We start from the raw sequence: 27,562 nt of genomic DNA, 5'->3' as shown, positions 1-27,562 counted from the left end.
GTAGCATAATTAATGCTATGTAAAAAAGTAAAGTAGTTCATGTTGAAAAGTTCATCTACAATTGAAAAATCATTAGCAAAATGTATGGATATGAATAGTGCTTAAATGCCAGAGAATGGATTTTCTGAAGTAAGTAAAATGCTTGCTGTGGAGCTGTGGAAATGTTTTCCCATTATATATAATCTGTTCCTAATGAATTTAAATTACTTTCTGGAATGTACTCTGGCAGTTACATTTTTTAGGCACATAGAACATGGACCAAATGTTTATATTAAACATAACTGCCTTCAGGTGAAAATGCGACTACATCTTCCATAATGCAGAATAACCATGCTCCATAGATTGCAAAATAGTTGCAGATACTTGGAACATAATTTAGAATTTAAATGGTGGCGCAGATGAAGAGCTCAGCATTAGGGATCTACAAATATAGGTATAGTCTTGTGATAGTTAAACCCACTGCTGGTCCATAAAATTAAAATGTCTTTAGTGTACTGATGAGTCAGTCCTCAGTGAGGTACAAGGGGAAAGGGAAGCATGTGATGCTGAGGTGCTGGGTCAGAGGCTTGGGGATTGGACCGAGAGATTTGGGAATGGGAAGAGTATTGAATAAATAATGTTTTGGATAGGGGTGTGAGAACAATGTGGAACTGCTGGGTACTTATGGTCTCGCAGGTGAAGGGCCTCTAGATCAACTCAGATTTTAATCCAAACAAATAATATTTTAAACCTCTATTTTCTCTCTTAAAACTGCATCCTAAACATCATATTATAAGCAAAGTAATATTGGTGTGAACTGTGCACTTGTAAATTCAAATTTTGGATGGCCTTTACTTTTTGTAGTGGTCACTCTGCTTGCCTAATTATAGAACTTTCACACAAAATGTGTATCACCATCACTAATTTATCACTATCACTACTAACTAGTTACATCAATTGTCATTACAAAAGTTTCACTCCCTTTTTAGGATTTTGGATAGAATCTCTTTGTGAAAAGCTTTTGAGAATTTGAGCTGGATTTAACTGTTAAAGAATAATTTTTAAAAATGTATTCTCTCTTGTCTGACTTAATTGAAGACATTTTTCATTCATATTTTTACCTTTACTTTTTTCCCCTCGAAAAAGAGTAAGGACGCACCTTTTGCAAATTAGCCTACATGCCACTTGTAAGGCAACAGCTTCCTTTAAAGTAGATTGTGTATCTAGGCCCCTGATCTTTCAATCACTGATGTACAAGTAGTTCTATTGAGTTCAATGGGACTACTTGTATGTCAGTGCTCAGGAGAAGCTGCCTTCAAATCAAAATAATATATTGTTCATGTCAAGGCTACTGATGTCAGTCAAAGCCTAACAGACCAGCTGTGCAAACACAACTCCCATTAAACTAAATGGCATTCAGAAATAGAGCAACCTAAAATCTTAACTCCAGAAAGGCTGGCAGTGGACTACCTGTCCCCTCCATTCCCCACAGTTCTCCCTCTCTCCCCTTTAAAGACATTCTGAGTGAAATACTGCCCCCCACCCCTTCATTGAACTCAGTGGTAAAAGTTGCATTGACTTCAGTGACCCAGGATGTCTCAATTTATACTTATACTGAAGTAGGGTGACCAGATTTTATAGGGACAGTCCTGATTTTCAGGACTTTTTCTTATATAGGCACCTAAACATCCCCCCCCCCCATCCCGATTTTTTACACTTGCTATCTGGTCACCCTGTACTGAACTCATTAGTCAAATAAATAGTTTCCATGCAAAAACCACTGTAGATCTGTCATGTTCTTGTACATTAACTGTTTTGTTGGTTATTGGAAGCATTTGTGTTCATCCTTCAGAATATGTAGGCGGAAAAATTGAAATAATTGTCAAATGTGATGTACAGGTGGGCATAAATGCCAAGTTTTAACACTGAGGCAAAGATATTTCCTAAGTAGTCTGTCCTGAACTGAGTAATTTTACTTATCAAAGAGCATCCAGCCTTGCAAGGTAATTCTATAAAACCTCAGTTCTGCGCTATATAAGCCTGAGTTAAAATGTAAAAAACTGATAGTAGCATTTAAATCTTTTTAAAATACATAAACATAAAATGTCTTTCAACAACTCTTTAACATACATGCAGAAAACCGATATTTGGGACTTTTCTAGACACAAATACAGAGATTCACAGAACTATACTATTTAAACGCACCTAGCTATTTACAGTATTTTAGGATAGCCTTAGTACTGTATAATTGCTATTAAAAACTGTAGACAGACACTAACCATTTATGCAGTAGAGACACTCTTGGCTCCAAAAATTAAGCATTTCTTCAACATAAGAGTTTACAGTGTTTTTAAAGTGATGTCTTGTACGCACACAATAAAACAAGGTTTGTTATCATGTTTTCACCACTGAAGTGCTGTTACTTTGGTAGTATGAACTAGGTTTAATTAAAGTTTAAAGAAACTAGGTCCACATAGTTGAAACATGCCAGCAAGCCTCTGTCTTGTAGAGGCAAACAAGGACAGCAAAATGAGGAGTTTTCAGAAAGTTATCACCTGCCACATTATAATCTGACCACAAAAAATGTTTTCTACGTTTTTTTTCTCCCCTTCCCTGTTGGTTTGTGTTTGGTCCGACTAGTTCTGGAAGTTGCAGTGCTCAGTACAGAAGGCCAGGTGCAGGACTTGAAATTTCCTCAGGGCAGTGAAGGAGGCAATTTGATCCAACTCTCCGCAAACACTGTGAAACAGAACAGCAGGAATGGTAAGTTTGGGCACTTAATCTGACTCCTTTAATCTGTGCGAAATACACATTTAAAGCAATAGTAATTTAAATCTTACATTTTTGAATATGTTAATACATTGGCTAGCAGAAGTAAAAATAGCTGTTCAAGGGCTCTTTCTTGTATGGAGTATGTGTAAGTCTCTTTGATTTGAATCCAAATCCTGCATAATGCATTCCTCTTTGCTGATGTTTTATTTTGCATTTAGACAATAGATCATTCAGCACACATTGTACTCTTCACCTACAATTCCATGACATTATAATGGGAGTTTTCCTTTACTAGGATTAGCAAAATTGGTTTTCATCATTTACAAAAGTTTGGGACGCTTCCTCAGTACCGAAAATGCGACCATAAAGCTGGGTAGTGACTTCGTTGGTCGGAACAGTACCATTGCAGTGAACTCCCACGTCATCGCAGCCTCTATCAACAAGGAGTCCAGCCGTGTGTACCTGACTGATCCTGTGCTTTTTACCCTGGAACACATTGACGTGAGTTATGCTAATGAATTAATAGGAAGGTCATAAAATCAGCAAGAGAGAAGAGCAAAGCAGAAAAAAAAAACACCTTCCTTCCATTTGAATTTTAAATGTTGGACTAGGTCAGAGACACAAGTTTATTTAAGTCTATGAACATAAAATTAAATGAGCCTGGTTCAGTGATTATTAGAACTTAAGTGTATTCTTAATGAAAGTTAATTCAGTAATCAACATGAAAATGTAAATGACTCTCTAATTTGTTTCTAAGTGAAAATTAACTCTTACCTTAGCAGCAGGATAGAAAAATATTAATTGTTATGACTCTGCCTGTTTAATGTAGCAAAATTAAATGACACTGGGAATACTTACTTTAATTCTGGGCCATCTTTGGGAAACCTTTACAAATTATTCAAATAGATTTATTCAACAGAGAACAGAGTGTAGCTTCTACAGTTTCCAGTGCCTCAAAGTTTGCTGCCCATCTTCCTCATGACTGCTAAATCCATGTTTCTTTTCACTATGCTCTTTCACTCTGCTGTTTGAGTTGGGTTCTTCCTGTTCCCATGCCAAAAGAGTGGGCACGGTAAACTATCAGGACTGGCTCAGAAAAATGTGTGGATTTTCCTCTTTTGTATCTACTTCAGCAAGTTCTCCTTGAAGTAGGCCTCGAGGAGCTAATCCGTTCCCGGTGCCTTTTATGTGCAACTTTGGTTTGCTCAAAAATGAGAATAGAAAAGGGATAGCGTTTTTAAATGGTCAGATACAGGTGAAATCCTACAGAATAAATTCAGTTTTAATTTTGCAGAAAGAAAAAAAAAAGGCTACAATGCACCATCAGTGCATAAAATCGTAAGAAGGAAATTGTAATTGTTTAAAATTGGATCTACAGTAATTGAGATTACACATTAAAGTGTTTCGGACTATAAAGTCCCTTTTAAACTAGATGTCTGCCTTGTACAACATAGTCCACAACTTTGCTGATGAAAAACTTTATAGTCCGAAACATGCAAAGTTTAATCTAAATTACCTTTTACATATATTGAACAACTGTTATTGCCATCTTAGAGTGTAAAATCCTAATTTTATTTTATCCTTTTATCCCCCAGCCTGACAATTATTTCAATGCAAATTGCTCCTTCTGGAACTACTCAGAGAGGACTATGATGGGATATTGGTCCACTCAGGGGTGCAAGCTGATTGACACAAATAAAACTCATACATCTTGTGCTTGCAGCCACCTAACAAACTTTGCAATCCTTATGGCCCATAGGGAAATTGCGGTAAGTAATGATGCTTCTAGTCAGTATAGAGCAAACCTTTGAAGGTTTGTCTTTAATATGTAGAAGAAAGCAAAAGTTCAGATGCTTATCCAAATCTCAGACATATCTCTGAGCATTTCCAACTTTCATGCATCACTTCCCAGCGCAGCTTCTTCTCCATATGACCTTTCCCCCTCCCTCTTCCATAAAGCTGATCACAAGATGAGGGGGACATTTAAAAAAAAATGTTTCTGTTTTTTGTCACAATCTTGTTTTTGAAATTTTTTGACCAGATGTGCTTTCCCAGTACTGGACAGGTTTCTGGTCCCTCCATTCAACTTCTAGCCCCATGCCTTTAACAAACTCCCAGATACAGTTGGATATGAATTGTGGAGAATCTTGTGTATTCTATGCCCTCCCTTAAACACAAGCTGCTATACTAATGATAAGGTCCAGCAGCCTCTTTCCTGGGTTCTTCAAACTTCCCTGCACTATGGAGCTTTTCCATCTAGCTGCACACCAGGGTGCCTATGAGATTTCTAAAGTCCCAGAGCATGTGACATTTGAACAGCTCTGGGACTTTGCCTGGACATTGTGCACTTTGGAGAGCGGCTAAATAGGGAAGCCCAAGCGTGCCTGCAAATATAAACCTAGCAGCAGCATAGCCCAGCAAAGAAGCTGCCAGTGAGTTGCTGAACCATACAACCAATATAAAAAACAAAACCAAGGAGAATGACAGGGTTGACTCTGTGGCCAGTGAAAGCAAGGACAATCTTCTGAACCAGTCTTTACCTGAAAATGAGATTTGAGTTTGTGTTGTAAGTTGAAGGGTCAGCTGAGTTACTCTCCTTTTTTTTTGTTCTAATTGATTTCTTCATGATGAATGTGCACATACTTGCTCTCAGGCTTTTTGAATATAGAGTCCTAGGTTTGTAGGAAAAAAACAAGGTTTTCTCTTATAGACTATTATAAGAATTTTCTTCTGTATCCGCACGTGTGTACAGCAATACATTCACGGTACGAGTCTTTTCCACAGAATTTTCTTCAAGCTTACAGGTCACCATGAAAAAAGTAAAAATATTATCTGATCTAGTTCAAATTTCTATCTCTGTGCACTCAGAGCTGCGTTTTTTGCACCCACACTAATCCTGAACAGCAGATAAGCCTGACATAAGATTAATAAAATACTCAGCACTTCTGTCATCTATAAAATTAATCAGGAATTTTCTAGCTGTTACCTGTTTAAATGATCTTCTGTTTGTACTGATAAATGGCCATATTAATTTTCTCCATTCTTGATTATTTTCAGTACAAAGATGGAGTGCATGAGCTACTCCTTACTGTCATCACCTGGGTGGGAATTGTCATCTCCCTTGTATGCCTGGCCATCTGCATCTTCACATTCTGTTTCTTCCGTGGCCTGCAAAGTGATCGTAATACTATTCACAAGAATCTTTGTATCAACCTATTCATTGCAGAGTTCATTTTCCTAATAGGCATCGATAAAACAGAATACAAAGTAAGTCTGTGTGCATATTGATCTTGTTCTGTGAAAATGACTGTTTGAAATGGTTGTGAATTTAAATATGACACCACTGCCAAGCTTTCAAGTTTCTGAATGTAACTGACACAGCAAGGCCGGGATAAAGGGCTACTAGGATGATCTGAGGAATGGAAAACTTGTCTTATGAAAGGAGACTCAAGGAGCTTGGCTTGTTTACCCTAACTAAAAGAAGGTTATGGGGAGATATGATTGCTCTCTATAAATATATCAGAGGGATAACTACTGGAAAGGGAGAGGAATTATTTAAGCTCAGTACCAATGTGGACTCAAGAACAAATGGATATAAACTGGCCACCAGGAAATTTAGACTAGAAATTAGACGAAGGTTTCTAACCATCAGAGGAGTGAAGTTTTGGAATAGCCTTCCAAGGGAAGCAGTGGGGGCAAAAGATCTATCTGGCTTTAAGATTAAACTCGATAAGTTTATGGAGGAGATGGTATGATGGGATAACATGATTTTGGTAATTAAATATTCATGGTAAATAGGCCCAATGGCTGTGATGGGATATTAGATGGGGTGGGATCCTAGTTACCCAGGAAAGAATTTTCTGTAGTATCTGGCTGATGAATCTTGCCCATATGCTCAGGGTTTAGCTGATCACCATATTTGGGGTCGGGAAGGAATTTTCCTCCAGGGCAGATTGGAAGAGGCCCTGGAGGTTTTTCGCCTTCCTCTGTAGCATGGGGCACAGGTCACTTGTTGGAGGATTCTCTGCTCCTTGAAGTCTTTAAACTATGATTTGAGGACTTCAATAGCACAGATATGGGTGTGAGGTTTTTTGCAGGAGTGGTGGGTGAAATTCTGTGACCTGCATTGTGCAGAAGGTCAGACTAGATGATCATAATGGTCCCTTCTGACCTAAATATCTATAAATCTATGAAAAAAGGTGTTACAAAAGATTAAGATGGACATGTTCACAAATAATATTTGCAGGCATCAAAAATACCATTATAGCTTCTATTTCCCTCTTAAAGGGAAGTAGTGTTTTTCCATTCAGAAGCATATGTTAATAAAGATAGGTGATTTAAAGGGTACTTGTCAAACTAGTGCTGAAATTAAATGTTGATGTACCAGAAACATATGACCTTTCTGCACCAAAGACCTCTGAGTGTCTGATGCAACTTTTTGAAGCTTTGGTGAAATTCATCCCATCATTCAGAGCTCCGAGAGTGGCTTGGAATTTCATAATTTGGTAGAATTTCATCCAGCATTCAGCTACACAGGGGTGAATCTAAACTGGCTACTGATACAACAGCAGAACTTCCTAAAATAGTAAAAGCAAAGTTATTTTATATTAAAGCAGATAGAAAATTCGGATGGCTACATAAGAATTTTAAATAGAAGATATAAATAATACATGTAGAACCAACTGTTCTTTATTTATCTTCATGTACCAAATCATCTACAATATAAGTCTTGCAGCAGTGATAACATCCCAGTGCCAAAATTAAGGAATTGTTTTTAATGCTGTATATTCTTCTACAGTAAGAAATATTAATAAGTTGTTTCCATACTTAATGTACGTAGTACAATTAAGTATACTTTCTGCAGCTACTGTGGACATAATACATTACTAACATTTCTGAATATCTAGCGTATGTTTCTGACTAGCGAAAACTACTCTGGACTTGTGAAGGGTCTCTAGTAGAAATATATTCAGTTACTACCTTCGTAACAAAATTGCGTACTGTTTCATTTGCAGTGTATCGAATTAGCTAGGAAGGTTTGGGCAGTTTGTATTTTCATGTTTCTCTTTCTTTGCAGATTGCATGTCCAATATTTGCAGGCCTCTTACACTTTTTCTTCCTGGCAGCATTTGCCTGGATGTGTCTAGAAGGAGTGCAGCTCTATCTCATGTTAGTAGAAGTATTTGAAAGTGAATATTCTAGGAAGAAGTACTACTATGTTGCTGGCTACCTCTTCCCTGCCACAGTAGTTGGTGTCTCAGCAGCTATTGACTATAAGAGCTATGGAACAGAGAAAGCGTAAGTAATTGCAAGTGACCTGAGTGTTTTTCAAGTGAATAATTTTTTTAAAGCCTGTTAGCTGTCAGAGTGTCCCTGACAGACTAAAATAGCATCTGAAAGCTTTATTGGTAAGAGAATGGCAATGCCATGCACAAATTACAATCAAGTCTTTTGTAATTTTCTAGGTTCAGAGGATTTGTACTCTGGAGAGGCAGATTCTAAATTATGGTCTTTCTTTTAACACAAAAGATTGACCTGAAACAAATTGAAAAAGTAAATAACTTTTTGGCCTCAAATGGATATTAAGTAAAAATTCTTCCGAACTTAAAGTGTCTGACAGGCTTAACCACCCAGTTTTAAGCTAATGCTTCATTAGATCTCTTTGTTCAGCTGGCCCTCTGGCTAACTCTCATTCTGAAATATGACAGTACAATATTCCAACCTATATGTTTTACTTTGATAATATTTTATCAGAAGGGTAGAGCAGGATTAAAATTACCCATTGCCTTTTATTTATAAAAATACAGATATTTATAGAAAGTGACAGAAGGTAGACATAAAATGTTTCTGAGGATTTGAGTTGCTGGAGGCATGAATTTGCTTTCCAATGGCGTTTTACTTTGTCCTTTGATGAAATTAGTTACAGTATGGGAAGATATTGTTGACTTCTAGAAAGCTGCTTGATTTTGCTACTGATGAAAGACAAATAAAAGAGATTCAACAGGGGGCTGGGCTATATGAAAAATGAACCACTAAGTGAAGCCACCCGATAAGTTTATGCATCATTTACTTTAATATCATATGTGTTTTTTTCTTACTATTCAACTCCCAGATGGGGTATTTTATTTATATCATACTGTTTTGCAGCAAAACATGACATCTGAACATTTTCTATCTTGCATTCTTCAGGAATGAGCACTTTGTTTATGATACAAAGTTAAAGGCAAATTTTGACAATTACAGAGAAAACATATGAAAATAAAGCATTTACTGATGTCGGGTTTCATCAGTCCATAGCAAAAACTTTGAGTGAACCTAAAAAGAGAGAGAGAGGGTTTTTTAAAAAAACAAACAAACATTAGTTTTGGTATGTAAGGAGAAAACCAGAGCAGGTGATCAACAACCTTGTTAAAGAGAACCAAGAAAACAGCCCTAGCTAAGGGGGGAGGGGGAAATGGCCATGATTAAGATGGTACTGTTTGTTCACTGTTGTTGGCTTATTGTCTATTCACAATGAAACACCTGTTCAAGGATTATTTAAGATGGGTTTTGCACTTTCCATTTTTACAACTCAGGAGCCAATGTAATCATTTAACTTTCATTGCCTTTTTCACCACAGTTGCTGGCTCCACGTAGATAACTATTTTATCTGGAGTTTCATTGGGCCTGTTACCTTCATTATTCTGGTAAGAGTGCTTTCTTCTTTGCCCTCCACCCCTCCACCCCCCACCCTTTCCTTCCCCTTTATGCTCATTTTACAAAAGCAACAGTGTTGTGAAGGTTGAGTAACATCAATCGTTACAAACCCTACTCTCAGAGTTTTGTATGAAAATACTTACGGCAAATTTATGATGGGAACAAGGGACTGAAAAGAATGTTTAAAATATAGTTCTGACCAAATTATTAATGTTCAAAACTCAATTGGTGCTTCTTCACTTCTTCTTTTTGTCCTTATTATTTTAATACTAAAGGTCATATTGATATGGCAGTCATATGACAGATCAATACAGTACTAAATACAGATTACAAAAGGGCCATTAGTATTACTTCAGTCTGTTGAGTTGGTTTTGCACATGCTCAAAAATTGTAACTAAATATTTATCCAACAGATTGGAATGATTCAAACAGAAGTTCCAATCGTCTGGGTAAATAATTCAATCTAATAATTCTGCATACATATGCTTATGTATGTGTATATTTGTAAGTGTTTTTTCCCATATGTATATATATGCTATGTGTTCTATGTATAAAACATATGTATAAAACACACTTACTTTTTTTTATATAAATAATAATGTATTGTGAACCCAATAGAAAACCCATGTGAGTCAGTCCAATTGGTTGTGGAAATATTTTAATTATATATATAATTTATTTTTTTAATTAAATATGGAGTGGTTAACTCATTCATTATCCATTCCTAGAATCATTCCAGTCTTTACAATAGATTGAACATGGTTGTATATTTAGCCAGGGGAAGATCTGCTGCAGTTATTTCAAACTCGTGGAAATAGAGATGTAAGAATTTGGAAGAAAACTATATTCAAAATGAATTTAAAACTCAACTTTATGGTTGTGGCGTCAGAGCTCTGAAAGGTATAGCTGTGCTTGAGTGTGCACTGATATTTATTTTGTAGGAACATAAGAGAGAGTTCATAACTTCGATATTTTGGAATAGTGAAGTGGGTTTTATTAGTGTTTTTAGAAACCTACAGCAATTAAATACCAGATCCCATGAATTTATATAATGCCATGGTTGTGACAAAAGCCAAGAAATTAAAGTTTCTGACACTCCCTTCACTAGTTAGAGCTTATTTATACTCTTGTATTATTTTTTCGAGGTTAGTTTGTCAGCCTTAATTTTTAAATTCCTGCCTTTTATTGATTTATACACTGAATTATTTAAGCACTTTTTTTGTATCTTATAATTTACACTGCCCCAAATTGTGAAAGAAAATTGGTATATTTTGAATCTATGAATTACAGTGAAAAGATGTGCCAGACCATCCAAGATAGGTAGGCTTGGTAGGATTTGATTTTTATTAAACGTTGGTAAAAGTCAATTTCACTGTACACACAGGGCAACAAAAAAATATTTCCATTGATAATAATCAAAATTTATAGCTAGTCAGAGTAATAAAAATCTCGAGAACTGGGTTTAATTTAGGGGTATTCACTTCGTATATTTTGGCACGTAATGTTGACAGTCTGTGTTTTAAAATTTATAAAGCTTTAACTTCTTGAATTTCAATGCCTATTGTCTTTAAATAATTATTGTCTGGCCCACTCCATAATTTCCCACACCTGTAAACATTTAAATAAGTAAAAATTGAAAAAAATGCTTAAAAATAAACATCGATATTGGTGTCAAAATTATATTTTAAAAAAATTGAATTATGCCAAGCCTATAGATAGGTGATTTATCCTTCCCTAAGATATCATGCTAAAGTATTTCCAGATGTATGTATCTCGGGATGTACTCTTTGTTTATTAGAAGGCCACCTTTGTTAAACAATGGAGTTTTTTCAACCCATTGAGCAGGGACACTTAAGAAAGGACAAGTGCACAATGTGCAAATAGATGCTTCATTTTAAAGATACAGTCACACTGCTGAAGGATCTGTTATGTAAAATTTCCTCTTCTTTTCTCAAATGTCAAAGTGTGTGTATGTATATGTGGGGAGAGAGAGAGAGAGATAATAGTCTCCTTGAGGTATGAGGAATGTGGTCAACTAAGAATGTAGTACAAAGTTTAATCTATTTAAAAAGTTTAAAGTAAAGGAAATCCCTCCCACTTGGGAATTTGATTCAGAACTAAGCCTTCAACTATATTTACAAGGCATTTTTAATACAGTAGGTCATACTCTTTCAATAGGAGAAGTTGTACACAGTCCTTGCTTACGGACACCCCCCCAACCTGAAGCAAATACTCACCAGCAACCACACACCACACAACAAAAACACTAACCCAGGAACCTATCCTTGCATTAAAGCCCGTTGCCAACTATGTCCACATATCTTCAGGGGACGCCATCATAGGGCTAATCACATCAGCCACACTATCAGAGGCTCCTTCACCTGCACATCTACCAATGTGATATATGCCATCATGTGCCAGCAATGCCCCTCTGCCATGTACATTGGCCAGACCGGACAGTCTCTACATAAAAGAATAAATGGACACAAATCAGACGTCAGGAATTATAACATTCAAAAACCAGTCAGAGAACACTTCAGCCTCTCTAGTCACTCTATTACAGACCTAAAAGTTGCAATTCTTCAACAAAAAAACCTCAAAAACAGACTCCAATGAGAAACTGCAGAATTGGAATTAATTTGAAAACTGGACACCATTACATTAGGCTTGAATAAAGACTGGGAGTGGATGGGTCATTACACACAGTAAACACACAGAGTCTATTTCCCCATGTTTATCCCCACCCCCACCGCACTGTTCCCCACACTTTCTTGTCAACTACTGGAAATGGCCCACCTTGATTATCACTACAAAAGGTTTTAGCATTTTTTTCCTCTCCTGCTGGTAATAGCTCACCTTACCTGATCACTCTCATTACAGTGTGTATGGTAACACCCATTGTTTCATGTTCTCTGGGTGTATAAAATCTCCCCACTGTATTTTCCACTGCATGCATCCAATGAAGTGAGCTGTAGCTCACGAAAGCTTGTGCTCAAATAAATTTGTTCGTCTCTAAGGTGCCACAAGTCCTCCTTTTATTTTTGCGGATACAGACTAACACGGCTGCTACTCTGAAACCTGTCATGATTGCTATGATCATTTAAAGAAAACTGTTCTAAGTCTGTTGTCATACAGTTCAGCTAGTCAGTGCTTTAGGGTCTGGTTGTAAGTGTTTTTTGTTTGTTTTTGTTTAACTTATTACTGTAAGCACTTTCTAGGTCACGTCTCTCTATTTTATATAACATTTCACTTGAGGGAGCTAGAAGGGGGCTTTGCTGCGGCCATTTATGTGTCCTCATAACCAGGTCAGAGTGAGAACAGAGGTGAAGGACATTTAAATTATATTGACCATGTACAGTCAGAGTCCACTATTATTTATCGGCCATGATATTATTATCCTCTAGCAAATCATTTAGACTAAGTGGCTAAAGGCCTTTGGGAGCAGTATTCCCAACTTCACAAATATGAAACAGCAGGTAGCAATCACAGCCTAGTTCCTGGGAGTAATTCTTCTCCTGCAATTGCTTTGCCTTCTAATCGTCCAACTGAGAGAGTGAGAAAGAGAGAGGGAGATGAGTAATGGCTGAAAAATAATATCTCATGTGCAGCGTAACCAGAGAAGAGCCATGTTTGTAGAGTAGGGTATTCATTATCAATGGTATGAAAGACTTTAATATTAGTAATCTTTTGAGCATCTGTTACTAGTTTAAATTCTCTTTTATGATGTTTATTAATGAAATAATACGCATATTCTTAGACAATATTGTTTGCTGCTTTAATTTCAATTGCATTAAAATCTGTACACGACAACGTGAGGGTCTGTGAGGGAAAACTGCCTTCTGAGGAAGACATAAAACTTTCAACTTTAGTATTTCCATAGACTGTCATGCCTATGGGCACCAGGGTCATTATATCTATGAGAAAAGAGCATGTAAGTAATGAGCGGTGGGAAACCATTAGTATGCCTGAAACGGTTTAATGAAAGCTTGGATCATGATACATCAGGAGCTGTTCTCATCATTTGGACAGTTCCATCTGCATCTTTAATAATTAATTCAGTTCAGTAAGAGTTCAGCTTGCACGCTCATTTAGAAGCCTTCTTCAGAGAACACCTCTTTGGCTGCCAGTACCAGAGAGAAATAGGCTTCTGCATGGCTAAGAGCAAAGATCTGCAGATACACAAACAGTTTTAGAGCTGCATTTGCCAGGTAACAAAAGCTCCAGGGAGGACAAAAAGGGTCAGAACATGTGCAGTTCAGCTAGGTTACTTCAGAGTGGTGTTTCTGTTCTTCTGTCTTATCATATCCATGTCAGCACTGCAGGCTGTGTGGAATGAATTTTAAACTGCTAAGCTCAGGCAGGCAGGATTCAATTGAGCAGGTTGATGGCTATAAAACAAACAGTATGCTCCCATAATCTGTGGTCAGAAAAGCCCGAATTATTTTGACTTCTATATAGCTCCATGTTCATTCATACCATTAAGATGGATGAAGTTGGTTAGACTCTTGCTCAGCCAGGACTGCTGGGGTATGATCCTCACAGATGGAGCTAATAAATTCGCCCAGTAAAGGTTATTTAAACAAAGATTCCGTAGATGTTCTATTTAATCAATACAGGAAAAATGTGTGGTCATTTTACTCATACTGAAATATGTTATTTCACTGGTATGTCTCTGTGTGTGTGTGTATATATATATACACACACATATACATACACATTATATGTATATAAATATATATTGTAGATGTGTGGTTTTATACATACACACATTCTAACTATGGCAGTGAAAGACGTGATAAATTGCATTTGTCATATTCCTGACTTTCATTCTGCCACTTATCTATCTTTCTTAGGATTCCTAGTCTTTCAGACCTCTCTGCAGCTTATAACAAATTTTTTTTCAAATGCACTTGAGACAAAAATATTTCCCTCAAAATTACACTGGTCTGATGCGCAGGACAGACAGTATTCAGTCCAGCATCATTTTAAGGTCCAGTGCCGTCTGATTTTGCAGGGTTAGAAGCAAGACTTCTGTGTATTGGTAAAGAGAGATTACCCATCTTCCCCTAGGGTATTGAACTTGCTGCTTGCTCTGTAAAGTCCTCAGATATTAGATTTTATGACATTTTTATAGATAGAGATTTTTTTGAAATGTTTGTGATAATTTTCTTCTTCCTCGATCTTGTATATCAAATCAAATCAGTATCTTAGATGTCTGTATATGAATGGAAGAAGTATAGGGAATAAGCAGGAAGAACGCAAAATGCTAGTAAATAAACACAACTATGACATAGTTGGCATCACAGAGACCTGGTGGGATAATACACATGACTGGAATACTGGTATAGAAGGATACATTTTGCTCAGGAAGGACCGGCAGGGAAAAAAGGGAGGTGGTGTTGCCTTATATATTAAAAATGTATACACTTGCCTGAGATTGAGGTGGAAATAGGAGACAGACTTGTTGAAAGTCTCTGGGTAAGGGTAAAAGGGGAAAAAAACAAGGGTGATGTCATAGTAGGGGTCTACCACAGACCACCAAACCAGGAGAAAGAGTTAGATGAGGCTTTTTTTAAACAGCTAACGAAATCATCCAAAGCACAGGGCTTGGTGGTGATGGGGAACTTCAGCTACCTGGACATCTGTTGGGAAAATAACGCAGCAGGGCACGGATTATCCAGGAAATTCTTGGAATGTATTGGAGACCATTTTTTATTTCAGAAGGTGGGGACAGCTACCAAGGGGAGAGGCTGTTCTAGATTTTATTCTGACAAACGGGGGGAACTGGTTGAACATTTGAAAGTAGAAGGCAGCTTGGGTGAAAGTGATCATGAAATGACAGAGTTCTTGATTCTAAGGAATGGTAGGAGGGAGAACAGGAAAATAAAGACAGTGGATTTCAAGAAGGCAGACTAGCAAACTCAAGGAGTTGGTAGGTAAGATCCTTTGGGAAGCAAGTCTAAGGGGAAAAACAATAGAAGACAGTTGGCAGTTTTTCAAAGAGACATTATTAAGGGCACAAGAGCAAACTATCCCACATAGGAAGTTGGCAAGAGACCACCCTGGCTTAACAAGGAGATCTTCAATGACCTAAAAATCAAAAAAAAAAAAAAAAAAAAGTCCTACAAAAAATGGAAACTAGGTCAGATTACAAAGGATGAGTATAAGCAATAACACAAGTATGTAAGGACAAAATTAGAAAGTCCAAGGCACAAAATGAGATCAGATTAGCTAGAGACATAAAGGCTAACAAGAAAACATTCTACAAATACATTAGAAGCAAGAGGAAGACCAAGGACAGGGTAGGACCATTACTCAATGGGGGAAGAGGGGGAGAATAACAGAAAATTTGGAAATGGCAGAGGGGCTTGATTACTTCTTTGTTTCTATTTTCACCAAGAAGATTGGTGGTGATTGGACATCTAACATAGTGAATGCAAGTGAAAAAGAGGTAGGATCAGAAGAGGCTAAAATAGGGAAAGAACAAAATAAAAATTACTTGGAGAAATTAGATGTCTTCAAGTGACCAGGGCCTAATGAAATGCATCCTCGAATACTCAAGGAGCTGACTGAGGAGATATCTGAGCCATTAGCGATTATCTTTGAGAAGTCATGGAAGATGGGAGAGATTCCAGAAGACTGGAAAAGGGCAGATATAGTGCCCATCTATAAAAAGGGAAATAAGGACAACCCAGGGAATTACAGACCAGTCAGCTTAACTTCTGTACCCGGAAAGATAACGGAGCAAATAATTAAGCAATCAATTTGCAAACATCTAGAAGATAATAAGGTGATAAGTAAAAGTCCGCACGGATTTGTCAAAAACAAATCGTGTTAAACCAACCTGATAGCTTTCTTTGACAGAGTAACAAGCCTTGTGGATGTGGGGAAGTGGTAGACATGGTACCTCTTGATATTAGTAAAGCTTTTGATACTATCCCGCATGACATTCTCATAAATAAACTAGGGAAATGCAACCTAGAGGGAACTACTATAAGGTGGGTGCATAACTGGTTGGAAAACCATTCCCAGAGAGTAGTTATCAATGGTACACAGTTATGCTGGAAGGGCATAACGAGTGGGGTCCCGCAGGGATCAGGTCCAGTTCTGTTCAATATCTTCATCAATGATTTAGATAATGGCATACAGAGTATACTTGTAAAGTTTGCAGATGATACCAAGCTGGGAGGGGTTGCAAGTACTCTGGAGGACAGGATTAAAATTAAAAATGATCTGGACAAACTGGAGAAATGGTCTGAAGTAAATAGGATGAAATTCAATAAGAACAAATGCAAAGTACTCCACTTAGGAAGAATCAGTTGCACACATACAAAATGGGAAATGACTGCCTAGGAAAGAGTACTGCGGAAAGGGATCTGGGTGTCAAAGTGGCCACAAGCTAAATATGAGTTGACTGTGTGACGCTGTTGCAAAAAAAGCGAACATCATTCTGGGATGCATTAGCAGGTGTGTTGTAAGCAAGACACAGGAAGTAATTCTTCTCTATTCCGCTCTGATTAGGCCTCAACGGGAGTATTGTGTCCAGTTCTGGGCACCACATTTCAGGAAAGATGTGGACAAACTGGAGAGAGTCCAGAGAAAAGGAACAAAAATGATTAAAGGTCTAGAAAACATGACCTATAAGGAAAGATGGAAAAAATTGGGTTTGTTTAGTCTGGAAAAGGGAAGACAGAGAGGGGACATCACAACATTTTTCATGCATGTAAAAGGCTGTTACAAGGAGGAGGAAGAAATATTATTTTTTCTTAACCTCTGAGGATAGGACAAGAAGCAATCAGCTTAAATTGCAGGAAGGGAGGTTTAGGTTGGGCATTAGGAAAAACTTCCTAACAGTCAGGGTGGTTAAGCACTGGAATAAATTGCCTAAGGAGGTTGTGGAATCTCCATCATTGGAAATTATTAAGAGCAGGTTAGACAAACACCTGTCAGGAATGGGCTAGATAATTAGTCCTGCCACGAGTGGAGGGGACTGGACTGGATGACCTCTCAAGGTCACTTCCAGTTCTATGATTCTATATTTGGATTTATGATAAGACAGACTGTCTTTACAGGTGGAGGAATTTTGTTCTAAAAAATAGTTCCCGTAAATTCTTTTACAGCTATATAAAATGTTTGTAGGAACACAGGAATTGCAATGCTAGATCAGACCAGTGGGCCATGTATCCCATGTCTCCCAGTGCCCAGTTATCATATGCTTTCAGAAGAAAGTGCAAAACATTTTAGTGGGCAATTATGGAATAACCTATCTGTGCTATGTAGTGATTTTACATTATAATTCTCTCAAATTTATCTGTGGACTGTCTCATTATTCATGTAAAGCAGAATTTTCAAACCTTATTGGCTAGTTAGACTCCTAAATTCATATATAGGCACTTAAAAAGAACTGGCCTGATTTTCAGAGGTGCTGACCCACCCAGCTCCCAGAGTTAGCCCAATGTTGACTGTTTTTGAAAATCACCCTATGTATGTATAGGTAATACAGCTAGAGATGAGCTAAGGAGGCAGTATTTAGACTTTGGTTTAGAATTGATATTTGAGGCCAAATCAGTATTAGGGTTTGGATTCTGATTTTAGGAATCCAAAATTTCATAAGACTTTGCCTAAAATGGTGGAAGCCTTGTGAATTCAGTAGCTCTGCTAATCACAAGAAGATGCAAAATTTTGGTGACATCAAATGAACTTTCATTTCTTCGAGTGCTGTTCCTGTGGGTGCTATAGGCGACTGTGTGTCCTGGCGCTGTTGATCGTAGATCTTCGGTAGCAGTGCCTGGCCGGGACGCACCCACCCAGTTGTTGTCTCACGGCGTCGTTAAGGTCTGTTTGTGCGTGCGTGTCCTGCACCCCCTCAGTTCCTTCTCAACTGTTCTCAGCTGAAGATGGGACTCGGGGCAGTGCTGAACCTCTTGCCTGGTCACTGAAGGAAACAAGTAGAAATAGTTAGCTAGAAATATCCCAGTTCTTTCCCTTCCTTTAGAATAGTTATTCATTGTTCGTTAGTTTAAAAAAAAAAAAAAAACTTTTTTTCTCTCACGTTCGTCTCCTGCTGAGACTTTCCCCCCCAGGCAATCATAGCTTCATGATGCCGGCGTCCCCTGGATTCAAAAAATGCGGCTTCTGCAGTCAGTCTATGCCACGGTCTGATGGACACACTGTGGGTGAAGTGTCTAGGTGAGACACACATCCCCGCAAAGTGTGTCCATTGTAATAGCCTGACAACCAGGGCTCGCCATGACGGAGACAAGCGGCTGAAAATGCTCCTTATGGAGAAATCCCTGCAGCCACCAGCAGAGACGGGCACAAGTAAACCCTCTCCCTCACGCTCCCCTGCCAGTTTGGAACCAACCAGGAATGCGGCTTCACCCTCTCATGTGAAGAGGCAGGAAGCCCCAACCTCTCCACACAGAGACCTACAGAAACTAAAAAAGGTCTCCAGCGAAGTCACTTCCCCTGGTGCTGACAGCACCAAGAACCATCACAGCTGACCTCCCCACCACCTCAAACACGGCTCACATGGGGCACAGAAACAAGGACTCAACCCCCCCACAGCGGGCAACTTTCCTCTGCACCAACCCTGCCAGCACCGCAAACAGACTCGGTACTGGCTGCGCGGTCTACCCCGGCACCAACAAGACCGTCAGCACTGAGACTGACAATAACCCCCCCTGCAGCCACACCACTCCCGGCGGGCACCTATAGGCACCCACCAAGGCTAAATAGATATCGCTGCGGAAATTGGCTCACACTCTGAGACCCTTAGCACCGCAGCCCATGAAGCAGCAGCAATTCTTAAATCATGCTGACATCTCCATGGCCCCAGAGCCTGATTCCCCTCTCCTAGGCACCGAGTGCTCACTCTTTGATCAGCCACTCTCACCACCTGACCTGGTCGCGCTCACTGACAGTGAGAATGACATGCCGCAGCAGGCAGAGTTTTCCCTGCCTGACTTTCCTCCCCCTCCGGAGCCATCCCTATTTCAAGGCATGGCACCCCACAAGAACCAGCCTCAATTTCCCTGTTTTGTCCCCCCATGGGCAGTGCCCCACTTTTCATACCCTATGTAGTGGCGACAGTGGTACCCTTGGTCTGCCCATGATGCCAATCCTTCTTGTGGACCCTCCACCAGACTGCAGACCCACTCTGCACCTCTGTCTCCAGCTCCATCTACATCCAGAGCTCCTGAGCCCCCCACCTTGAAGAAATGGGCTATGAACCTTTCCCTGTATCATCTGATCATAATTCTCTGTCAGCTGAAGGTGAAGCTTTCATGCCACCACCACCACAGAACATGGACGATTTTAAGTAGCTCCAGGAACTTTTTAAGAGAGCGGCAATCAGTCAGGACTTTCCATTAGGAGGAGACACAACACAGACTCCTGAAAATCCTTCAACTCTCTGCGCCATCAAAGATTGCACTACCCATAAATGAGGCCCTACTGGAACCTAGTGACACTATATGGCAGACCCCTGCTTCCATCCTGCCAACATGTAAAAGGGCTGAACATAAACATTATGTACCAGCTAAGGATGTAGACTTCTTGTTTTCCCACCCACAGCCCAGCTCTCTTATGGTTGAGGCAGCTACCAACAGAACAAAGCAACCACAATACCGGCCCACTCCACAAGATAAGGACCTCAAACGATTTGACCTCCTGGGCCGCAAGGTTTACACCTTCTCCACTCTGCAATTCAGAATTGCAAATTACTCCCCCCCCCTCGCAAGCTACGACTATGACAATTACAACAAGTTATTTGAATTTACCTCCCATATCCCAGAGGACAGAAGATCAGATTTTAAATCAGTCCTCGTCAAAGATCAACTGGTGTCTAGGACGGTGCTACAAGCATCCCTGGACATGGCTGACACAGCGGCCTGTACTACCGCCACTGTGGTAGTGATGCGCCGGTCTTCCTGGCTGTCTGCATCTGGCATCCCTAAAGATCTGCAGACCAAAGTGGAGTACCTTCCCTTTCATAGGGATAAACTTTTTTCCAAAAAAAAAACAAAACAAAACAAAACCAAAAAACCGCTGATGAAGTCCTTCACACTATGAAGGACTCCAGGGCCACTCTATGCACACTGGGGATATAACTGTCTGACATCTTGTCCTACCCCCCACTCCCCCACACACAGAAGGCAACGGTATCAACCTTATCAACAATATCACCGGCCCCAGTTGAGACCATACGATAATGGGAAGAACTGCAACAGACCTCCCAGGGCAGACAAAACCAAGCGCAACCAACTACATCCCACACATTGGGAAACAAACAACAATTTTGAAGCCTTGTTTGGGGGTCTGCGTGACCATCCCTTGGCACCACCACTTACTTGCCCATTTGGCCACCGTCTCCTGTTTTTCCACCATGTCTGGCAACAGGTCACACAGGACCACTGGGTCATAGAAATAGTACAATTGAGCTACTCCATCCCTTTCACTTCATGCCCACCCACCCTTCCCCATCCCTCTTCAGGGACCCCTCTGACGAGCGCCTACTTCAAGCAGAGGTGACTTATCTTCTACAGCTCTGTACAACATGTACCGGCCCAACATCGGGGACAAGGGTTTTGCTCTCACTACTTTCTGACCCAGAAGAAAGGCGGAGGATGGTGACCTGTACTAGACCTATGAAGACTAAACAAATTTGTACATGTTCAGAAATTAAAAGATGGTCACATTAGGCACAGTAATACCCGCGCTGGAACAAGGGGAATGGTTCTCAGCCCTCGACCTACAGGATGCCTATTTTCAAATATCTGTTCACCCAGCACACAGACGCTTTCTGCGATTCACAGTAGGGTACGAACACTTCCAATAGAGAGTGCTACCATTTGGACTCTCCTCAGCACCGAGAGTGTTCTCCAAGACTCTTGCAGTAGTGGTGGCCCACCTACGCAAACACGGAATTATACTTTTCCCCTACCTAGACGACTGCCTGATCAAAGGCCGTTCATACAACGAGACATTAGAGGCCACTTGTTTTACCATCTCCCTCTTCCACAGTCTAGGCCTGCAAATAGACTTCCAAAAGTCCCCCCTGATACCCACACAGAAAATCGAGTTCATCAGGGCTCACCTGGACTCAGTTTTGACCAGAGCCTCACTCGCACACACCAGATTCCTCGCCATCACACACCTCATAGGCATGTTATCTGTTTGCCCCAGAGTAGAGGCAAGAACATGCCTGCAGCTTCTTGGTCACATGACAGCCACCACCTTCATGGTCAAATATGCCAGACTACGTATGAGGTGCCTTCAGGGTTGGCTCAGCTCTGTATACAAACCCAGCAGGCACAGCCTCCGCATGATGCTAACTCCTCCAGCAAAGGTTTTAATCTCCCTACAATGGTGGACAAAACTGGGGAACGTATGCACAGGCGTCCCTTTCCATCAAAATTCCCCTGTGCTCACGCTCATGACAGATGCTTCCCTGATAGGCTGGGGAGTGCACCTGGGAGCTCACACAACACAGGGCCGATGATCCCTGTCAGAGACATGTCTGCACATAAATCTTCTAGCGCTCAGAGCAGTCAGATATGCCTGCCTCCACTTTCTCCCAGTCATAAGGAAAAAATCTATTTGGGTCTTGACAGACAATATAGCATGCATGTTCTATATCAACAGATTCGGGGTGTGGGGGAATCACACTCTCTATGCACAGAAGCCATCCAGCTATGGAATTGGTGTATACAACATCACATAGAGATCACTGCTTCCTACCTGCCTGGGTGTTAGCACACTACCGCCAGACACTCAGCAGACACTTCTCACAAGAACACGAATGGGAATTGCACTCCACGATACTGCGGTAGCTCTTCTCCTACTGGGGCACCCTGTCGGTAGACCTGTTTGCCACAACACAAAACTGCAAATGCCATCTATTCTGCTCCAGAGCAGGACTTGGGACCGCATCCCTCGGAGATAAGCATACTAATGGCCTACCCTCCCTACACAGTTTTCTTCAAGGATAAGATTACGATGCGACCACACCCCAAATTTCTTCCCAAGGTGGCGTCCACTTTCCACCTCAATCAGCCAATATACCTACCTGCATTCTACCCCAGACCTCATAAGAACCCACAGGAAGCGGCATTACATACTCTTGATGTCAGACATGCAATTGCCTTTTATTTAGGTAGCACTAAGGCATTCGGTAAATCCCCTAGACTATTTGTGTCCACTACCGAACGATTGAAGGGTGCTGCTCTTTCTTAGCAATGACTCTTCAAGTGGCTATCTGAATGCATTAGGTCATGCTACCAGACCCAGAATGCTCAACCCCCAGAGGGCATCAGAACACTCTCTACTAGAGTGATGTCAACATCCATTGCATTCCTGCAACATGTACCTATTACCGACATATGCAAGGTGGCCACATGGGCATCAGACCACACATTCACCAAACGTTACGCTATCACACAGAACACTATGGCAGACGCCATGGTAGGCCACACAGTACTGTCTACCGTTATCAAAGACACAACTCCAAAGTCCCAGCAACCATAGTGGGTATGCCTCACATTCGCCTGGAGTAGAGCACCCACAGGGAGAGCACTTGAAGAAGAAGAGAAGGTTACTCACCTTGCAGTAACTGAGGTTCTTTGAGATGTGTGTCCCTGTGGGTGCTCCATTACCCACCCTTCTCCCTTCTACTTTGGAGTACGAATCAGACGACTCTATGGTAGAGAAGGATCTGAGGGGGTGTGGGACGCGTGCACACAGATAGACCCTAACGATGCTGCAAGACAACAGCTGGGCGCGTGCATCCCGACCAGGCACTGCTACCGAAGATCTCCGATCAATGGCACCAAGACGCACCGTCACCTGGAGTGGAGTACCCACAGGGACACACATCTCGCAGAACCTCAGTTACTGCAAGGTGTGTAACCTTCTCTTAGTGTGAAGCTGTGCTAGATTCTGAGGGCCTGTACTGTTGTTCAGCAAGACTCTTTGAACCTATCATCACACATTGCCTGTGCATTTGAGTTCTTAGAAGTCCACCCAAGATGAAGGTCTCTCCTTAGTTTGGCTTGCAGCAACACATCTACCAACTGGAGTTGGAGCTCATTAAAGGATAATTTCTTTTAAAATACTATTATACAGTAGATACGTATTAACTGATAACTCACTGGTATTTACTGGAGAATGTCAAACTCTAAAAGATGAAACTACTAACTCAAGAGATTGGGTGTCCCATATTTTTTATGGAGGAAGAGGAGAATAGATATAGATCAGCTGAAGGTTAGATTGATTTATAATGCTAAAAGAATAATTAGATGGACTTGGGTCAATGTTTGATCTTCTTCAGACAGGTGGAAAATTCGGTGTAATGTAATGCTGCAGTTGTGAACGCAAAAAACATCATGTCCATTGGTTGAATTGTTATAGGCTACAGAGAGGCCTATTTTTGCAGAAGTGCAAACACAAAACTCTACCTGCCATTCGATAGGCCTCTGTGGATTTTATGCATTGGAATGTGATTGTTTTTTTAAATTTCTATTGATATTAAGAAATTCAGTATTTAGGATGACTTATTCTTCTTAAAACAACAACTTCAAATGCATTGAATCATCTGGATAACAGCTGATACAGATTAGTGGAAAAGAAGCAAAATATCTGGTTCATTCTCTCTCGTGCATGCACACACACGCTGTCCTCAATAGAAAGAGGAGTTAAAGCCATTTATTCTAAAAGTAATTATTTTCCATCATGTTCCCGTGTCCTTTCTGCTTGGTGTACTATGTAATAAAATGAATATACCCAGAACAGCAACTTATTTAAAAGAACTGAACCCCTTTTTCCATGAGAGGAGGTGAGTGAGATAAAAGAGGATGTGTCTTTCCCCAAGGTTAGCTCGATGCCACTTACAGTTTTTGCACAGCTAGAATAATTTTCTGATAGTTACAGAGCACATATACAGAACCAATGTTTTTTAATCCTTTTTCAGAGGTGAACTAGTGTTCTTTTGTTGCTGATGTTTCAAATTATATCATTTTTCACAGAGATGAGGAGAACAAGTATCATATCATCTGTTGTCATAGTTACTTTGTCTTGAAAGTACAGTCCTTTAATGCTTTTTATTTCTAAGGTTCTTTTTCATCTACCATAATACAACTTTAGTAAAATACTGGGCTACTTTTCAGTTCTATTTTCTAAATTTTAATGAATATTGAGAAAATGTTTGGTAACAGCCTCCGATTCTGCAATGAAATCCATACAGGCAAAGGCTGCGTGAAGCCCTGTTGCCCTATTAGAACATTGTGTAGGCTCAGGGGTAGGGACTTGACTGCTTGGATATCAATGCAGGATGGGATCCTTACTCTATAAGGCTTCTATTTTTCCACATTTTAGATGCCTAGCTGCCAATTAGACTTCTCATGTTCAAAGAATCATCCTGCCAGTTTTCCTCGAGTGCTGGTGCCTATGGGTATTCACTGTTGGAGTGCGTGCACTCCATGAGCCCAGGACTGAAAATTCAATAGTAGTGTCCATTGGTCTGTTCTTTGGCCATTCACCTCATGCTCTCAACAAAGTGGTAAGGGATGACACAGACCTACTGCCTCTACTACTCACAGCCTGAGACCAAACTGTCCTGTGTTTGTAGCTTTCTAGCTTGCTCAAATCTCTAACTAGTAACACTGTAAATAGTTTATTATTGTTAATAGTTTTAGTATTTAGTTAGTGAGTAGTCTTAGTCACAGTTACAGAGGGGGAACTTCTGGCCCCTATTAGCTAATTTTCCCAACACTCAGGGTACATATGCCTAAGGTCCCAAACTTCAAGTCTTACCTTGTCTACCTGTGGGTCTTACCAGTAAGTGACCTGCATGAGAACTGCCTCTACTGCATTGGGGAATCACACATCCCATCAAAGTGTGAGATCTGCCACTCCTTTTCCCCTTGCCCTAGGCAGTCTCAGGAGTTCAGACTCTGCAAGAACCAGATGGAGCATTTTGTGAGACTTTGATCAGATCGACCTCCCGCTCTCCGCCTCACTGACTGGAACCTAGCAGGCTCAGGGACTCTGCAAAGTGGAAGCATGAAGAAGACAAGGAGAAATACACTCGTAAGAAGGCAAACAAGTCTTATCAGTTCTCAAAGAAGGGAGCTGTATCTTCCCTCGAGATTGCATGAGACTCCATACCACAGAGGGAGGTGCTCCTGGAGTTCACTGGGAGCACAAGCCAGCTCTGACAGTACTGGGAGCACAAGCCAGCTCTGACAGCCAGCTTCCAGTGCTCCAAAACCATCCTCAAGGGGCATAAGGAAAGTGAAAAAGCACTCACCATCTGCCCTGGCAGTACTACCCTGCATGCCTAAGCTTGCACTGACAGATCACATACCGATGACTTCTTCCAATACTCCTCTGGTCAGACCTTGGTACGCCCTTCTCAAGGATCATCAGGACCCTGCTTTCCAGGGAATACCCGTAGCCACATTGCCAGAAGACAATTGGTACTGCTGGCTCCGTCCTTCGAGTTGGATGGCTCTTACTCTGTGGAAGTGTAGAAGCTGTTACTGCCAGTTCCACCAATGGTCTGCACACACAAAGTCAACCTGTATAGGGCTGCCAAAACCTCATCCCAGGACTCATACAGAGCACTGAGGGATTAATAGCAATCCCCATGGGATCTGCCCCCATCCCTGCGAACCCACCTACTGGCCATACTGGAACACTTGAGACCCTTACTATCGAGTCCCAGACTTTGAACACCGAGGGCACAGATTTAATCAGAAATCACCTCCAGTGGTAGAGCCTGAGCCCTCTCTAGGTCAGGCAAAAGAACATGAGCAGCCAGTACCTCTGAATCTGCCAAGGGCTTCTTTTTCATTTGTAGACAAGGCAATGATACCAGTCTCCCCCTCCTCAAGATGATTACAAGCAGTACCATGAACTTCTCCAGAGGAATACTTAAACCCTCCCACATCTCGCTGGAAGAGGTTCAGGTTCCCCCTCCTCTCCATGTCGTCATAGACATTCTCTTGTCAGTGGCACCCTCCAAAGTGGCACTTCCTATGAATGAGGCTGTTTTGGAGCCAGCTAAGGACACTGTAGCCACCTGGGCCCCTTCCCCAAAGAGAACTGAAAAGAAGTATTTTGTTTCCCCGAAAGAGGCAGAATATTTGTTCTCTTACCCAAATCAGAACTCTTAGGTTGTCTAATCTATCACAGAGCAGAATGACTAACCAGTCAAGGATCATTCCTTCAGACAAGGATGCCAGAAAGAACTTTTCTTCAGCCAGTCTACTTTTCCATATCAAGAGCTACTGAATGCTCATGTCACAATACAACGTCATGAACTGCCACAAGAGTTAACCAATAAATTATGTTAGTAGTGTGGGCCCCAATTCCAGGCTATTCTGGAAAGCTAACGGCCAGGTCATCCCTTCAGCTGTCATTGGACATAGCGGACACAGCTTCCTGCTCCGCGGTGATGTCAGTAGTTAGGTAGGTAGGTTTCTTGGCTGCAGCCATTAGGGTTCCCCAAAAAGGTTCAGGTGATGGTAGAAGATCTCCCCTTTGAGGTTAACAAGCCTTCAGCAAGAAAACCAGTGAGTCACTCACTCCAATACTCTCATGCCACTCTCCATTCCTTGGGAATGTGCACCCCACCATCTTGCAGAAAATATTCTAAAGTGGTGCAGCCCCATGGCCATTCTACCAGAGGCCCCCTGAGCAACCAGGAAAGCACCATAGAGTACAGTGCGGCTGACACACCACTCCACTGTTGTCCTTGTCCAGACTCAGCTGCTTAATCTAGGTAGGGGCTGGAGAGACCATAATTGGGGAAAGGGCTTTTTCTCCAAATACTTCCTGATCCCCAAAAAGAAAGGGAATTGCAGGTTCATCCTGGACCTCAGGCATTTGAATGTCTTCATCTACCACATAAAATTCAGGATGATTACCCTAGTTGCTCTAATCTGCTCCCTAAACAAAGGAGACTGATATGTGATTCTCAATTTAAGATGTTTATTTTCATAAAGACACTCCCCCAGCACAGGCAATTCCTGCATTTTTCAATGGGTTTAGAGACTAAACCCAGTACAAGATGTTCCCCTTTGGCCTTGCAGTGGCCCCAAGGGTTTTTACAAAG

The 27,562-nt window shown here is 40.8% G+C and overlaps 1 protein-coding gene across 1 annotated transcript in view; it reads left to right on the top strand.

The window, feature by feature from the left end:
- The window catches only part of ADGRL2 (adhesion G protein-coupled receptor L2), a 159,098-nt gene that overhangs the window by 113,102 nt on the left and 18,434 nt on the right, over positions 1-27,562 (top strand). Inside the window, exons 11-16 of the mRNA XM_077823776.1 lie at positions 2,620-2,742; positions 3,047-3,252; positions 4,347-4,520; positions 5,809-6,018; positions 7,829-8,049; positions 9,371-9,437. Of these exons, the coding sequence (XP_077679902.1) occupies positions 2,620-2,742; positions 3,047-3,252; positions 4,347-4,520; positions 5,809-6,018; positions 7,829-8,049; positions 9,371-9,437 (1,001 nt within the window). The remainder of the gene's footprint in view (positions 1-2,619; positions 2,743-3,046; positions 3,253-4,346; positions 4,521-5,808; positions 6,019-7,828; positions 8,050-9,370; positions 9,438-27,562) is intronic.

The sequence above is a fragment of the Eretmochelys imbricata genome, chromosome 8 (assembly GCF_965152235.1).
Source record: "Eretmochelys imbricata isolate rEreImb1 chromosome 8, rEreImb1.hap1, whole genome shotgun sequence".
NCBI lineage: Eukaryota > Metazoa > Chordata > Testudines > Cheloniidae > Eretmochelys > Eretmochelys imbricata.
The sequence above is the reverse complement of the archived record's forward strand: the minus strand, read 5'-3'. Positions and strand labels throughout refer to the sequence as shown.